The 17,124-nt window shown below is 37.8% G+C and overlaps 1 protein-coding gene across 1 annotated transcript; it reads right to left on the bottom strand.

Moving 5' to 3' along the window:
• Positions 1 to 5,215: 5,215 nt before the first annotated feature.
• Positions 5,216 to 17,124, bottom strand: LOC139729540 (male-specific lethal 1-like 1). Its single transcript, XM_071640467.1, has 7 exons — positions 16,599 to 17,124; positions 14,040 to 14,164; positions 12,665 to 13,011; positions 11,590 to 11,645; positions 10,566 to 10,755; positions 8,842 to 8,914; positions 5,216 to 7,985 (listed from the first exon to the last, which is right to left on the bottom strand). Exons 1-7 carry the CDS (start codon positions 17,106 to 17,108, stop codon positions 7,898 to 7,900), a joined length of 1,389 nt encoding a protein of 462 aa, XP_071496568.1. The 5' UTR covers positions 17,109 to 17,124; the 3' UTR covers positions 5,216 to 7,897.

Below are 17,124 nucleotides of genomic sequence, written 5' to 3'. Positions count from 1 at the left end.
CATTTCTGTAAGACACTTAATTTTCAATTATCTACATTGTCACCAGTCATATCGGCCAAATTTGATATGTTTTGTGTCCAAATTGTCTCACAGAGCAATGTTGCGTAATTTATAGAACAGAAATCACTACTCATGGTCATTTAGGAATCACCTCAGGCTGTTGTATTCTTGAAGGAAAACTTCTCAGTTTTCATGTGATATTGATTTTGAATTTGGTATTTCTGCCAGCAGTCAGTCCCTATTTGATGAGAGATGACCTTTCTGCATGACTTTGATAATGGGTATAGTGATTGGATGAATTGTAATGTCATGCATTGCTTTTTTTTTAATTCAAGCACTCCATCACATAATGGGCCACCACCATCAAAATCACTACAGGCAGCACAGCCTCCACCCCTCAACCAACCCTCTGTGGACCCATGCCTGCCCCAGACAGGCAACCCTTCAGTAATGGCCCAGACCCAGACCTCCATGGCCTCTCCGAGGGGTCTGAGCTCGACTGCAGACTGCCCTCCCTGGGTGGGCCAGGTGTACGGGGGAGTACCTCGCTACCGCCTCTTGGAGCCCCAGGTAGGTACTGTGTCCTGTAGAGGCATCAGACTAGAATTGGTTTAAAAGTGGCATACACTTTGGCTCAAATTCATGAAGGTGGTTTAAATTCAGACCATGGTCTGAAATGAGCATGAAATAAGCATACCTTTGACATGCGCTTATTAACACGTGTATGTTACTGGTTGTCTTGGTATACGTAATCTGTCAATTGTATTTACGCATAAGAAATTTGCATAAACCATGGTTTAGATTTAAACCCACCTAGTGAATTCATTCCTTAGTGTTTATCTGGGAAGAGTTCTTATTTTTGAAGGCTGCTACTAGCAAAGAAAGAAAAGTAAAGTTAACTTCTGGGGAATCATGATAGTAACAATCAATATGGTATAATTTTGACTATGTCTAAAACTACTTAGAGTAATGATGATGATAAGTAAGTAGCAGTTGTAATGGTTGTTGATGCAATAAAATGATGATGAGGATGATAGCAACAACAACAATTAAAGGATTTATAGTTTAGTTGAGACCTAAGTTCAGGTTTCTACAATTTTTTTTTTGTGTGTGAGATAATCAGAGACTTCGTATGAAATATGAAAAGAGCATGTAATTCTGAGAGGATTCAATGTCTATTTGATGAAAATTGGTCTTGAAATCGGCTGAGATTTTAAGAAAGGTAGACCCTCCTTTTATTAGATTTGCTTGGTTTACTTTGTTTTTGGATGTCTCAGCCATTCCACAGCGATTTTCATTTAGTAAGCTTTGAATTCCTCTTAGAATGGTATGCTCTGTATCATTTCATAAGTGGTTTCTTGGTATCTCGCAAAATATAAAAGCTCAATCCTCATCTCCACCAATAATACTGTACTATCCCTTTACAGCAGAAATGACATCAACATCAATAATGCTGATATGACTTTCTTGTCTTGACAGTTGGGGGACAAGCTCTGCCAGCTCTCCAGCCAATCAAGAAGAAGAAGAAGAAAAAGAAGAGTTCCAAGAATCGGGACGAGGATGATCTCAATCAAGACTCAGACCTCAGCAGCCGTGGGACTCACTCACCAGATTCCATCTTGTTATAATCGTGATCTGTTCCTTTAAGTTTGCGTACCTCTTGTCAGTTGTGATGGACACTTTGTGTGTATTTGCATTCATTGAACTTTTATTGCGGAAGACTGTCCATGTGAACATGGATCAGAGATAATTTTGTATGAAAATAATTTCAGGTCTTAGGAAGAAGTCCACAATGCTTTTCACCTGTGATCTGGCATAGTGTTCATGTTTTCTTTCTTCTGTGAGGCCACACTACCTGTGTAACACATGGGCAGCTAGTTTCATGGTTTCTTGCACAAATATCCTGTAGGAAAGTGATTTCCATCCAGTTTGACCGAGTTTGCCTGGTTTTGCTACATATCATCATACTCCTGAAAGTTTGCAGGGAAACATTGATGGAAGGTGTTACAGAGTTAAGCTGTGAGTCATCATGTGACATATTTGCACCAAGCCCCTCCCCCCAAAAAAAGAAAAAGAAAATGAAACAAAACAAACAAACTACAACCACTACATACACAAACAAACATACAAACAAACAAACAAACAAACAAACAAACACAAACAAAAAAACAAAAAAGAAATCAAACAAACAAACAAAACAAACCCAAAGATCCTGTGATTGTCGTTGAGTATGATTGCTGAGGGGCCTATTTATTGCAGTGTAGAAGGTGAGAACCTTGATGTTAACCTGTTGAGGACGAGTCCCGAGTGTACTCGGGCAGGTGTCTACAGGGATGCCAAGTTCAAAATTTTTTATGAGTGAGATTTTCATGACTCGGCATCTCGGCGAGCGAATGAACGCGGCAAGCGAGGGTGTGGGAGGGGTCCCCCCCCCCCCCCCCCCCACACCACCGTGGCCTCCCACGGTAGGGACCTTTTTCAATTTTAGCTCTTAATGGTGCAATCAGGTGCATACTTAAGTGACTATTTTTTACTTATTTGAAAGACAAAAGGAAAATATACCTTCAATTGTAACTATCACTTCAATCCTTTGAGCTATGCTCCTTAATATGGGCCCAAATTGCAGACTTTGCCGATGCGTGAGAAAAATGGGTGTCATTCTTGAGTCTCAGAATGCGTGAGACTTGTTGCTCTGTGTCTATGGGAAGTGCATGTTGTAGCAAAATCAAACCATCCTCAATGGGTTAAAATAAATTCCCTTCCCCAATCTGATATCTACCTACGAATGTAATTCCCTTGATGCATGTTCATCTGCTTTGTGTAAACTTGATCTCAAGTGGTCCACACACTCCAGCAGCTTAGTTTCAATACTCAATGCTTATGAAGAACACACTTAAATCCCTTTGTATGTCAAGGCACTGACATTGATTGCCTGGCCAGTCTTGCATTTTATATAGAGTGCAGGGAAGCTTACCTAACGTGATGAGGCTGATCAGAGGCTTTTTGTTTTTTTGTTTCTGTTTGTTTTTATCAGATTTTTTGCAGTAACTTATTCACAATGTTATGAATTTGCATAGAATACAGTTATGCATACATTGTATATGGGACATATATTCTGTGTACTTTCACTGCCCACGCATGTTGATATGGTGCCAAATGATAGAATAATAGAATTAAGACCTATAGAAACTAAAACCTATGTTGTGCATCTCTGCAGCCAGTGTACACTGTTGATATTTGATCGTGACATTGTAACAGGATTTAAAGCTGACAATGGTGACATGCGATAGTCATTATGTGGATTCATTATTTGCATTGGCCACAGGGAGAAAAACATGCATCGATGCAAGGGGAAACTTAAAATGTTTTGAGACATGCAAGACACTTGGCCCAATGAGCTGATTCAATGTAGTAATCACCTGTGTATGAGTCATTCTGCATCATTGTCATGAAGATTCATGCCCATGACCTTGTATTCATGAAATGCAAGTTGATGCCATGAAAGAAGATCTGCATAGAACGAGTTGGTAGAGGGTCAACATTGGTTTCCTTGTGTATTACATAATTATGTGACCGTGCACCTCAAAACGAACATAAAGTCGCACACACTGATTTTGCATGAGGACTGAAAATAAGTGATGAAGTGGGTCAACCTAGCCGAACTTGACTTTTTCATATTTTCTGAAAGAACGGGTGTTCTTTTACATTATGCTAAAATTTGGTATCATAAAACGGGCAGGAAAGTGTGTTTTTTAGCAGTTTATCTCGAACATTTTTGGTAGAATAGTGTGATTAGATGTGTCTTTAGAATCCCTTTTTCATTTCTTAAAAACCTTGTCCACACTCTTCACTTTCAACTCTAATAACTTTTGAAGAACAGTGCTAATGCTTAGAGAGTTGGCATTAATTATGGACAGAATGTGTTAATGAGGCATGCTTAATTTCAGTTTAATCTGATAATCCCTTCATTGTTGTTACTCTGGTGGTTTACTTCCTGTTTTTGTCTCATTCATCGCACATCAGCAGCACGGTTTGGTAAAGATTAAGCGCTTGACTAGACACTGTACTTCAGAGCCTCTTTCTCTCAGTCACACTTCTATCCTGAGTTTGTGCTTTCTTTCCAATATTTAGATAGGTTAGGAGAGTCCATTTGATTTGAGTTATACATCATTTTCAAGCTTAAAGTCTGTTCTTTCAGAATATGGTCTTAACTAAAAATTCATGTCTGGCGACTTTTTGTTTGTTTTGAGGTGCAGGGTCACATATGATGAAATGTAAAACTTTTTTTTTTTTTTAACAGGACATACCCCCTACACTTGAGTTTCTGTAGTGCAGCACAGTGTCTTCTGTCTGAACAAAATGTAATGGAAGCAGGTTGAAGTCCAAGCCTTCATATGATCCATATTCCATTATATCTGACCTTGATATACATTGTATAATTATGCACTGATCTATGAAGTGCTGACACTGGAGTTTTTTTTTTTTTTTGACTTGTCTGTGTTACTGAATCACTGATGATAACACTGTACGTCAACCAAGGAGAAGTCTCGGATCAAGACATTAACACTAAATGTCATGCCAGCAATCTTTGAAGGAGTGTGTTTTGAAAGTAGATTGTCATTCAACTTGGAACAATCACTGAGACCAAAGTTGGGAAGAATTTGGAGATCTCCCCACTCAGACTGCGTTTAAAGGGAAGATAAACCCCAAGAGCAATGTGGATTGAGTGAAAGCAGCAACATAAGTAGAACACATCAGTGAAAGTTTGAAGAAAATCGGACAATCGATGCAAAAGTTATGAATTTTTAAAGTTTTGATGTTGGAACCGCTGGGTGAGGAGACTACTAGAGGTTATGACGTATGAGTGGACAACAATACCAAGAGAATATAAAGAAAATTCTGCAAAAATCCGTTTTTCATGAAAATTATAAATTCCATCAACTTGATATTGACATATGTTAAGGGTAGCAATTATTCCCCCTGCTTTCTGAAAACGGTTGGTCCATTGCTCTTTCATGATTCTAGAAAAGTGAATTTTTGTTGAATTTCCTTTATATTTTCTTTGTATTGTTGTCCACTCACACGTCATATCCCCTAGTAGTCTCCTCACCCAGCGGTTCCAACTCCAAAACTTTAAAAATTCATAACTTTTGCATCGACTGTCCGATTTTCCTCAAACTTTCACTGATGTGTTCTACTAATGTTGCTGCTTTCACTCAATCCACATTGTTCTTTGGGTTTACCTTCCCTTTAATAGCAGTCTCAACACCACGTAGATATAATATATCGTCTACACATACTATGAAACAGCACTGCATGTGGTGTCCATTCATGTCACACAGACCAACTCTTTATAGTCTAATCAGTCACGTACAATGCCCACCAAGGAAGATTGATATATTCATTTTAAAGACTACGTCAGCATGGGTACACCATGTAGTCAGAAAGCTGGGCCAACTTAGATATATTTGAGAATCGCAGTAACAAATTGTGTCCAGTTTTATCACTGATCTCTGCGTGAGTACACACACAGCCGAAGAATCTTTACTGGAGTCTACCATTACTGATTAACATACCTTCAATGCACATATACTGTACATATATTCGCTGACCAGTGCTATTTGTGGTTTTTAAATTTCAAAGGTGGGCAGTGAATGCACTGCATCATCAATGAATCCAATGCTACTGGATCTTGAACATGAAATCTTTAAAGACAGAAACTATCAGTAATGAATTAATGGTTGTAGCTTAAATCAAAGTATGATTCTAAACTGCTTGTGTTTTCTGGAATTTTCTATGAAGTTCAGAAGATTTTAACTTCGGTAAGTTTGCATAATCCTATTCGAAAGTGAAAATATATTCATTTTTATCTTCTTTTACAACTCAAACCTTCTTTTCCACACATACAGTTCATGTTTACATAAAGTTCTTTTATGCTCAGTAACCCAAATATTACTTACACGGTACATAAACTTCTGACAGTGCTACTTGCGTGAAAGCAGGCAACAGTTTTCCTGTATTGGTTTAGTTGAAAAACCAATAGCAAATTCTACTGCAAATGATAAGACTGTCTGGAGAAACCCTGCATCCCATAACACTGTTTCTACAAAGTACCAAGATTTTTCTATGTAAAACACTGTTTAGATCTCCTTCAGTACTGACCATGTACAACATTGTAGTGCATACAACTTTGTCACAGATTCTGCTGGTATTCTATATTTAACCCCAAACGTGTCAAATCCACTGGAACTAAAATGCATTTGAAACTGCTCTTCATACACATGTGAATCATTAACAACTTCTAGTTACATGACAAAGTCCTCTGAAGAGAAAAAACATTTCTAAGGTCATTTTCACCTGTTTTTTACATTCCACACTTGTTCTAGACTTTATTTCATGAGCATAATGTTTCCCAGGACAAGAGTTTCTGTAGGTCTTGATATGACTATGATTTCATGTCTAAAAACAGTCATTAGAAATGAAAAACCTTTTAAGCTAAATGTAAAGGCTAATCTATCTTTTTTTTTTTTATGTAATTAAGCAGGGTATTGTGTAAATGCATTGTTTTGATTTACATTCTTGAGTCTCTGCAACTTTGAATACTGGCAATAATTCGGAAATAATGATGTGCAAATAAAATGAAATATATTATCATGATTCACCCAGCATTCCAATAGTAACCAATCACAATGGTGATTTCCCAGTTATCTATTCAAATGAACCTTTCTTTAATATGAAAGGCATGCTCAACATAAATGTAGATATCAAATGTGAAAAGCCAATAGGTCATTCCCGTTGGAAGGAGACAGGTACTTTGTGTGCTTAGCTAGACACTCAATAGGATAAACAGTATTACACAGTTCATAATGATCTTGAATTACTGAGTTCACCAATTGGCATCATTTTCCCATTCAGACTGCGTGGTGAACTATATGTGCTTAATGAAATAAAGCTCACATCGGTTAAAGTTATGACCTCTTTAAGCAACTTTTCAACTATCTTACAGCAAACTTCAGAACAAACATTTCACATTGTGATATCAACTCCAGAAGAAGAGAATGACTATTTGGCATGATAGTTGAAATAGAATACTGGATACATGAATAGCAAGTTTGATATGGGACACAAATCCACACATTAAACATCAACATTAGAAGAGACTACCATTCCCGTAGACAACGATGGCTAAAGTGTGATTGCAAGTCAATTATTTTGCTGTCATAATGATAAATGTCAAACATCAAACAAGGGAAACAGATTACAATTGGGTCTAGCTTGCAAAGAGATTCTAAGATGACAATGGCAGGGACATCTTATGTAAGAAATGTTAAGTCCATCCTCAAAAATATTAAAGCTATAGAATATGCAGGGGTTTTGTCTTTAGTAGCATGGCAGTCAACCGCTAAGCCACATATAGAATATTCCACTTAAGTAGCAGATATTTTCTTCTTGACATTTAGATTGTGTATCGACATGACAAAATGTGCATGTTCACAATCATCAAGTACTTTTGAATCTTCCCTGTACATTGTACTCTGATGTACACCTGCATACACAAACTGGGGTCAAAGGTCAATTGTTATATCTTGTAGACAACCCCATCTGAGGTGGACAAATCACTTGCTAAACTGAGGGGCCGAATTTTGGCAGCTTGTTACAGCTGGACACCTTAGCATGAAAAATCACAGTGAAATTTATGATACATTTCCCCAAACTTTGAAGAGCTGGAATCCTGACGCTTTGAGTGTGCCAAACGCTCCGATTCCAAATCTCCCTTTGACAACTTTGACTTTCTTCGTTCGCATGATGACCCCATTAGAAGGAATATCTGACTTGGGCAATCCCTCTGAGGGTGAGCCTAACTAAGAGTCTTTCTACGAGTGGCTAAGAAGGGATGCTATCTGCGACACGCCCTTCTCCTTGTCATCCGTCTCTGTTCGTCTCTTTCTCGCTGCTTGGCGTCAAACCACGGCAGCTCAAACTCACTGCAGTGCAAAAATTAGGATACATCGATAAAATCGATAAAATGATCTGGCTTTATACCACATTGAAATAATCAGATTATGAATGTCAAAAACATATGACAAACACTTCACTGATTAACTTTGATGTTAAAAAAATTTATAACATTGAATCAAGTCTCAAGCCAACTTTCAAAATGACTGAAGTACAAACATTTTGAAACTTGAAAACAGTAACCTGAGAGCAAGCTAAAAGAAAAATGCAAAAGGAACACCAAATTTGTTGTCATACACACACTATGGCTCAATAAAATGACATCCAAAAAAAAAAAAAAAAAAAAAAAAAAATATATATATATATATATATATATATATATATATATATATATAAACCACTGTACAAGAAACAAAAATTCATGCAATTTCATTTGTGTGCTGGGCAAACTTATGGAACTTAGTTACTCACAATATCGGGGAAAATTTATTCTCATAATCTCATAATGGTGTATTTCCATAAATATTTGCTTTTGATCCAAACTTTCAAATATTCAGCACTTACAGTACACCATCACTTTCATTACTGCAAAGAAAGTATCAAAAGTGTAGAAAGAACTGGCAGAAGCATTTGATTGAATTAAAATAACTACAATTGTCTGAGCACTACAGTAAGTGTTGTGAAAAAGGCACTTTCATACAACGTACTATTGGTAGGTAAGTATTTACATTCTAAATTGATGAAGACATTCCCCCCCCCCAAAAAAAAAAAAAAAAAGTTTTGAAAATTCCTTCCACAAAACAAAATAACAACATTCAAGTATTTATCAACTTATCATTCACTTTTCCATCTGTTCCACAAACATTGCTCTGTGCTAATACTCACCTTGGTTTGACAGATGGTATTTGGACTCCGAACGTGATGACAGGAATGGTTTCACACATCTCAATGTACTCCGCTGTAAGTGCCAAAGAAAGGTCATTTCACACTTCAGTCAATTGCCAAAGACACACTTTGTAACCAACTTAAGTCTGATATGGAGAATCCGCTTCTACATACCAGACCTAAGTTAGTCACATCAAACAGCAATCCAAATAATGGGACTAGCATCTGAATTGTGAACTATAAACTAAAATGGTTAAATATCTTTGGTGCATTGTAAATGAACAGCAGCTCCTGGATAGATACTGAGAAAGTTTCATACAGTGTACATACAGATCTGTACGTATAATGGCTGTGGGATCAAGTCCACATAAAAAGATGATCACATCACCAAACATAACATTGACAAAAAAAAATTATCCAAGAGTAGCACCAACTATTTTTACTCAAAGGAACACCGATTAATGAATCTTCAGATCCATTTGACTCATAGGCAGGAAAGAGGGAGCATGCTGTGACCTTATAAGACACTGGTGGATATCTTTCGACAAAACAATAACAATATAGCCATTTATTCACATTGCATAGATACTACAATATTAAAGGGCGTGTACAGTTCTGGTCGAGGTGAAGATTTAGCTTTCAACGTTTTGCGAGATATTCAGAAACCACTCTATAAGATGTCAGAGAGCATGCAGTTCCAAGGGGTATCAAAAGTTTATTTCATGAAAATCGGTTTTGAAATGGCTGAGATATCCAAAAACAATGTGAAGCAAAGAGATCCTAATAAAGTTGTGGCATGTCGCCTTTTATTATCAGCACTTTTTTGGATATCTCAGCCATTTGAAAACCAATTTTCATCAAGTAAACGTTGAATCCTTCTTAAAATTACATGCTCTTTCATATTCTATAAGAGGCTTTTCATTATCTCACTTAGGAATGTTCAAAACATGAATCCCCACCTCAACCAGTACTGTACAGTCCCTTTAATATACTCTACTACGAATTACAAAGTAGTAGTCATGACATAAATAATTGAAACCGTGGTAACATTTTTAAGAAGATGAGTATTTAACCTGGTCTTTTCAAACTCATTAACTGTAGCTGCTTGCATCACAAACGGAGGGAGATTATTCCAAAATTTGGGAGCAGCATGTCACATGAATGCCCTGTCACCTAGGGTAGTTTTTGATTTCCCTGAAGGATATTTCAACAGTGTTTGATACATGGCTCCCTACTGACCATGAAGTTATTAAATATCAGTAGACAAGTTTTGATCAAGAGATGAGGACAATCTGTACAAGGAGGTTTTTACCTCATGGAGGGAGTTACCACTCCATGTAGAGTGCATGACATACTGTTACAAGAGCACATAACAATAACATGAGGGTTCGTTTGTTGAGGGGTTTTCTTTACTAGAATAATGCATTCCTCTCCAGATAAAGTTTGTTCAAAGTGCTTCCTGGCTGGTTTATCTAGATTCATTTTTTTCTTTTTTTTTTCTGGGGGGGGGGTAAATTTCAAAACTTAACTATTTCTTATTTCACACAAGAATAGAAATCACTTTTAAAATATCATGTAATAGTAAGTCCTGTATGTTTTCTATCTTTCAGTCACTAACAGCCTAGATAAAACGTTGATATATGACAATTGCCTGTTTTCAGTGAACGATGAGAGGAGGTGGGTCATTATTACTATAATTCAAACAAGTCTATGTGTCCACCCACCATCGTTATCATCTGGGTAGAAGGTGGTGAGTATGTGTTCCCACTGGGCATACTCCCGTTGCTTCTGCTTGTTGACAAGCCTCTCATGCTCTCTCAGCTCCCGTATCCGTTGGATGTCCCATCTCTTCCTCTTCCGCTCATCCTGTTCCAGTCTGCAGTGCCTCCGCTCGAAGGACGCATCGTCACACTCCTGGAGATGGAAGAAGAGTTCGGGAAGGGAGCTGGCATCATCATTTACAAATTCATGGCAAATATTTGTCACTCAAACATCTATACCAGTTTACAACCTCCACCAAGGGAGGAGGTTATGTTTTTATGACCGTTGTTTTTCTTGTTTGTCCATGTGCACAATAACTCAAAAAGTTGAGGACGGATTTGGATGAAACTTTCAGGAAAAGTTGAGAATGACACAAGGAACGGATGATTAAATTTTGGTAGTGATCCATGACTTTTTATGGATTTTATGAATGATTTTTGATATTTTGGAAGACAGGGTCAATGACCTTGGGAGTTCAAGCTGCGCATTTTTAATGTTTTCATATGCGCACTAAAGTACGTGCTCTAGCTATCTGCTAGTTTCCGTGCAGCTGGAAGTTGATGACATAACAAAAGGCTTCTATACTGGGAAATCTGGCGACTTCCAGCACGCATACATACGAGTGAAAATGACTGATCTCTCAGGAAGAATAAGATAAGATCAGCAATGGAAATGAGCTGCTTGGCGGAGGTCTGCACTCTCAGAGTGCTCCTCTAGTTTGTTTCATGACATTGAAAGCTTCCTGAGCTGTTCTGAAACATTCCTATGAGTAGAAATACAGTTCAGTATTCTGATCATCTTCTAGTCATTCCTTTGCTACCTAAATTGTCACAAAGAGCCAACAAGTTAAAAACATTTCTTGGGAGAAATTCATATCTTTACATAATTTAGAAAAGTGGGCATTCATTTTGGCCTACTTTTTGTGTTTTGAACTGGGTGATCACATAGACAAACATAGGTATAACATAATTCTAAGGTAGGTCTTACCTCTGACCCATCGGAGCAGCTTCCTGTTTGATTGGTGACCACACGCCAAGAAGGGACTGAAAGGAGAATGTAATTTTATTTAAGCCATTAAAAACTAGTCCTGAGTATTCTCAGGCAGGTTTCCATGGGAAATGTGTGTTATAGGAAAATCAGCTCATCCACAACAGGTTAACGTTCATGTCATCAGACCTCAAACAGATCTACAGTAGGTGTGATATCCTGATACAATACACATGAATCATAACAAACTGTTGGTGTGACAAAGAGCCTCTTCTTCTCATCATTTTGATACACATATTATTTTCTTGAGATAACATTGGGAAGTTAATGAAGTCTAATGATTAAGTGCAATTTAAGCTCACAAAACTAAAATGTTTAACAACCTTTCATATAACAAACAGATTAAAAAAATAATGACAAATTAGTATGGATGAACATCTTCATGTTTTACTTCCTTTGAAAATTTCATAACAATTAAAAATCAAATATTGCTGAGGTTAATCAAAACTCCACACTGCCATTTCTGGAATAACACAGTGTGAAAATTGAACATTGAAAGTTGGTGATTTGTGTTTTTCACAGGCTGTCAGTAAGTCAATGTAAATTTGATAATGTATAACACTACATTGTATGCTAATTAGCATACATGATCTAAATACCATATCAATCCAACTCATGTCAGGGATTCAACTAATTTTGTTTCATGCCTGGTATGGACTGTTTTCCAGGGATGGCATGCCTACTGCAGGGGTCTAACTTATGTTACACAGGCTTCATACTGACCACTTGATCTGCTACCACAACAAATATACAGTGTAACTTCAAGTGTCCTTGATTATATTGATGGGGAATTGCATACACATGAATGTACTTTCCTGCATAAACTCCCCAAGATCATGCAACACTGTGAGCTCAATACACAAAAGTATACGCAATGCCTGTGGTAAGATGGTGGCATGGTGGCTTCAAAGCGATTGGCCAATGAGAATTTTCATAACTACTTCCCATACAGATCAGTGGTTGCAACAAAAAAAAAATGTGATCAGCCAAGAGAGGGCGCCCTTCGCATACTCACCCATGACCACAGTATCTTCATCAGGGAAGTCTGGGTCAGGCTGGTGGACCCTGAGATCACTCAGACACGGATACATCACATCTGTGCGATGGTATTTTTCTTCCTCTTTGGACTCCTTGGACTCTTTGCTGTCTTGTCGGTTCGCTCCTTTCTTTTCGTCTTTCTTGGACAACTTCTCAGACCTCCGCTGCCGTTTATTGAGTTCAACACTGTTGGTCTGTGAGGTGCCACTGGAACTGAGAATGTCCTTGTTTTCTCTCAGACCTGAAGTACTTTTTGCTGGAGTCTCCTTCGTTGCTGAACGACTGGGACTGTTTACCGACGAGTCTTGATCGGATCTACGCTTTCTGGAAAAAAATGTTATCACCAGAACATACAATATACAGTAAATAGCTTCACACAGTTAAATTTGACAGTCATGAAGTAGTGACAACGAACAGCTCTGAAATAAAGATTTACTGTGAGAGTAACCATGCCACAAACAGTGTCTAGGTAGCCATCAGATCTTGATTTTGGTAGCCATCTTGATTTTAAAGGGACTGTACAGTACTGGTTGAGGTGGGGATTCATGTTTTCAACATTCTTAAGTGAGATAATGAGAAAGCTCTTATGAAATATGAAAGAGCATGTAATTTTAAGAAGGATTCAACGTTTATTTGATGAAAATTGGTTTTCAAATGGCTGAGATATCCAAAAAAGTGATAATAATAAAAGGCGACAGGCCACAACTTTATTAGGATATCTTTGTTTCACCTTGTTTTTGGATATCTCAGCTATTTCAAAACCGATTTTCATCAAATAAACTTTTGATACCCCTTAGAATTGCATGCTCTTTGACATCTCATAGAGTGGTTTCTGAATATCTCGCAAAACGTCAAAAGCTAAATCCTCACCTCGACCAGAACTGTACACACCCTTTAAGTTTAGATTTGCTACTTTGTAAAACCACTTGTTGAAACCTTTAAATGTACACTTGTATGACTGTGTGCAGGGTTGAAAGAGACCATGGTCTGTTGGAACAGAACATTACATGTTATTTTCCTTAATTAAACTTTTATATGCAAGATTTCAAAAGCATTCATAATAATACAATCTTAGATTTTTTTTTTAAATACATACATAAAACTCGAAAAAAAAAACCTGATGCAATATATCACAATCCATACTTCTTCAAGCAGTATATTAGCATACAACTGTAGATCGTTGTAAATTTTCCTCCTCTGATTTCTTTTTCTTTTTTCTTTTTTTTTTGGGGGGGGGGGGCAATTTTGGACTAAAGCCAGCTCCAAAGCCAGTTGCTTCCACAATGACAGCCAGTTTTGTCAAAGTATCAATGGAAATATTCCAGAAGCTGTTGATGTATATTGATTCCCACCTTTTCTGGAGCGGGGAGTCAATTGGTTTCCTCTGCCGGACAGACCCGCGTTGGTTTGTGCTGTTCTGCTCACTCTTCTCAGCAAGGTGTGTCCTCCGATTCATTCGTTCCAGGCGACATTTTAGCTAAAAAGAAAAAGAAGTACATTTTGTAGATAAAGATAGGTAATATGGTAACATAAAGTATTTAAAAAATGATTTTTTTTTTGGTGTGTGTATACCAAATGCATGGTTTTGTTGTATTAATTTTTCATGTGGAAGTACCATATTGAATGGTGTGTTGTTAAATCTTATTAATATCAACTGGTGCATAAAATGTAACGACACATGTAGCAACTTGATTTTCCAACTGAACTGTACTTCAGTACATAGGGAAAAGTACAGTATGAGAGCCTGAGAATGCTTGTATTTCAAATGTGTAGTCGTAGCACAAAACTGAGGCACTGAAAAAAAAAAAAAATTAACAGTGAGCAAGTGGAGGAAAAGATGGAGTCAAAGGGGGTCTGAGTTTTTAGTCTAGCAGAATTTTTGTCAAAGGCAAAAAGACCTCAGACTTGGCGAACTCTCGACAGAAATGCTAACGTGGATTGTGAACAGTACTGCAGTATTATCAGGGCTGAAAAAACATACTACAACTGTATTCCATTGTACATTACATGTATATGTCTTTATTTATTTCTCTCTTTTTTTTGGGGGGGGGAGGCGGGAACGAGCAGTACATGTACAATGTATCTTCTTCTTTTTTTTACCTTGTATGGAGTTGTTGTTGCAGTAGGCTTCATAGTAATACAATTTTATACAAAAATGAATTTCCATGAAGCCTGCAGTGTTTTTGGCCAAAAAAAATAATAATAATATATCAATTATCACATAAATGTTATACTGGAAAAAGAAACAATTCATTGGCATCACTGCACTAAGAATCTTAAATTACAACGAATCCTACACATACAATGCAATGCTCAGAACTTGACAAAAACATTGTTCAAAACAATACACTATGCACTTCCTTCTGTGCTAAGTTATATCAGAATCTGTGGAGTATTGACATGCACGGTACTGATAATTCAATTGTACCTGTTTGTATGTACAGTATGTTGTATTATGTGTACCTTAGTTGTACAAGATGTACATTTGCAGGTTTGTTCAGGGGAAAATGTCATGATGCTCAACTACAATGTAGCATGGTCCATGTTGGTTCAGCAAAGTAATAGATGAGTGTTCAATCATTGATTAGAAGTATGGAACTATTATCTGATCACATTCACTTGATTACATGTAATGAAAGACTCCTACATCCCCGCAAACATACAATAGAGAAGGTAGAAGATGACAGCTGCAGTACATGAAGTGTTGTGAATTTTCTAAAATTGCAAAGAAAATCCTGGCACATAAGTCTATCATCCTGATACTGTAGACTTCTAGCCAGCGCCCTGAATGAAATTGTTACTCTAAATCGATACAGACCCTAGAGGGCAGCACAATAGTTCCATCCACAGCATCATGTGGTGAAAATTATTATTATCATGCATGCTGTGCCCAGAAGGTACAACTCAGTGCAGTGAACCTGTAAAATGCTATATCTTTGCAATGGAAAAAAGGCAACATCTCTTGCTTGAAATGGGGAAAGCAATAGGGTCAGGAGGTCAATACAGGAATGGCATGAAAACCCTAAACGTTTCTGTTCATTCATTTTCAGTGCAACTACATACTACATACATGTAGATCTAGATACACATTGTATATCTGTTTCTCATGGGATGAAATGATAATATTGGTAAGCTTCTTTGACATGGACATGTCATTGGGATACACTGTAATTCAGTAAATTGAGTAAACAAACCAGGCCAGGGCCAGACCCCCTTAGCTTGGTTGTGAAAGGTTATTGGAAGAGACTACCTCCCTGATGACTGGACATTCACACGCATACACATTCCTCATGATCATTGAACTCATTTTTCATTAAATTTGCTGCGTTTGCTCTCAATTCAAAAGTTCATGACCATAGATAGTAGACTCTCAATCTCAGGTGTGCAAGACACGAGTCGAGGGCAAGCGGTCGAGGTCGCAGTCACACACCCATGTCTTCTTTCATTCTATGGCATTTCTTCATATCATACTTTTAGTTAACCGCAGCAGCGACCCCATACGGACACAGCGCCCCGCGACGGGGTTAACTTTTAGTGAGTAGGATAAGGCCGGTATTGAGAGTCGTTACAATACTTAGATCACCAGTTGGCTTTAACATTTGTCACTATTGTATTAGGGTTTCTTGATCACTTAGCTTGTGCTAGATCTACTTGTGGTTGGCTGACAATTTTGTCATAACACCTGAAAACAGGACTCAGAGGAGTGTTCCATACCACAATAAAACTTCAAGGTGAAAGTAAAATGCAGGAAAGCGTGAAATGTGTATGTCAGGTTACTGAAAACGATGTGTTTCATCATACAAGTACTGTTTCATTGCGTCATTAGATTACAATGCTTTCTCAGGGGAAAAGAGTGTTTGCAATTCGCAATGGTAACACTAGAATCTAGTAATAAACAGCCAGCAGCTCACCGTCTCATTTTCAGCACGTAGTCTCTGCACTTCTCTTTCACTGTTCTGAATTTGTCGTTGTTGCTGTTCTATAACATCAAGATGAAGCATAGACAGAACTTTCAGATGTGATATTTCTCCGTTAACTTTATTCAGGGATCCGATGTTTTCAGGAACGACGCATCTTCCATCGCCTTCAATGAGCATTTCCTTTGTGTGGTCCGATTGTGCGACGTTTGAAACGTCGCTCATGGCCGTAGCATTCATAACAACAGACGGGTCACTGTCGGGCGCGTTGTTTAGCAGCGTATCTCTTCCACGCTGCGGCTGCTCCATTTTGTTAGCCAACGAGACAGGCTCTAATGGCGGACCGTCGTTGTTTTTCACGTACAATTTACGAGTTGCAAAGGATTTCCCGTTGAGCTTCGAACGCTGCTGTAATCCAATGATATCAGACTTCATGTTCCCCGGAGCCATTGGGGAGAGAGCGGCTGCAAAGTCAAGAAACACGTTGCGAATGTACGACGACATTTGAACAAAATTTCAG

This window comes from Diadema antillarum, unplaced genomic scaffold, assembly GCF_040938485.1.
Source record: "Diadema antillarum isolate AM-2024a unplaced genomic scaffold, OU_Dant_1.0 seq00000244_RagTag, whole genome shotgun sequence".
In the NCBI taxonomy this organism is placed as follows: domain Eukaryota; kingdom Metazoa; phylum Echinodermata; class Echinoidea; order Diadematoida; family Diadematidae; genus Diadema; species Diadema antillarum.
This window is presented reverse-complemented; position numbering and strand designations above follow the sequence as displayed.

Bases quoted from the DNA above. Each gene is read 5' to 3' on its own strand.
- LOC139729540 (XM_071640467.1), bottom strand. From the start codon at position 17,108: ATGTCGTCGTACATTCGCAACGTGTTTCTTGACTTTGCAGCCGCTCTC. The intron at 13,012-14,039 runs GTGGGAATCAAT...ATTTTTTTCCAG, and splicing joins GACTCCCCGCTCCAGAAAAG to AAAGCGTAGATCCGATCAAG. The intron at 8,915-10,565 runs GTGGGTGGACAC...TGGCACTTACAG, and splicing joins CTACCCAGATGATAACGATG to CGGAGTACATTGAGATGTGT.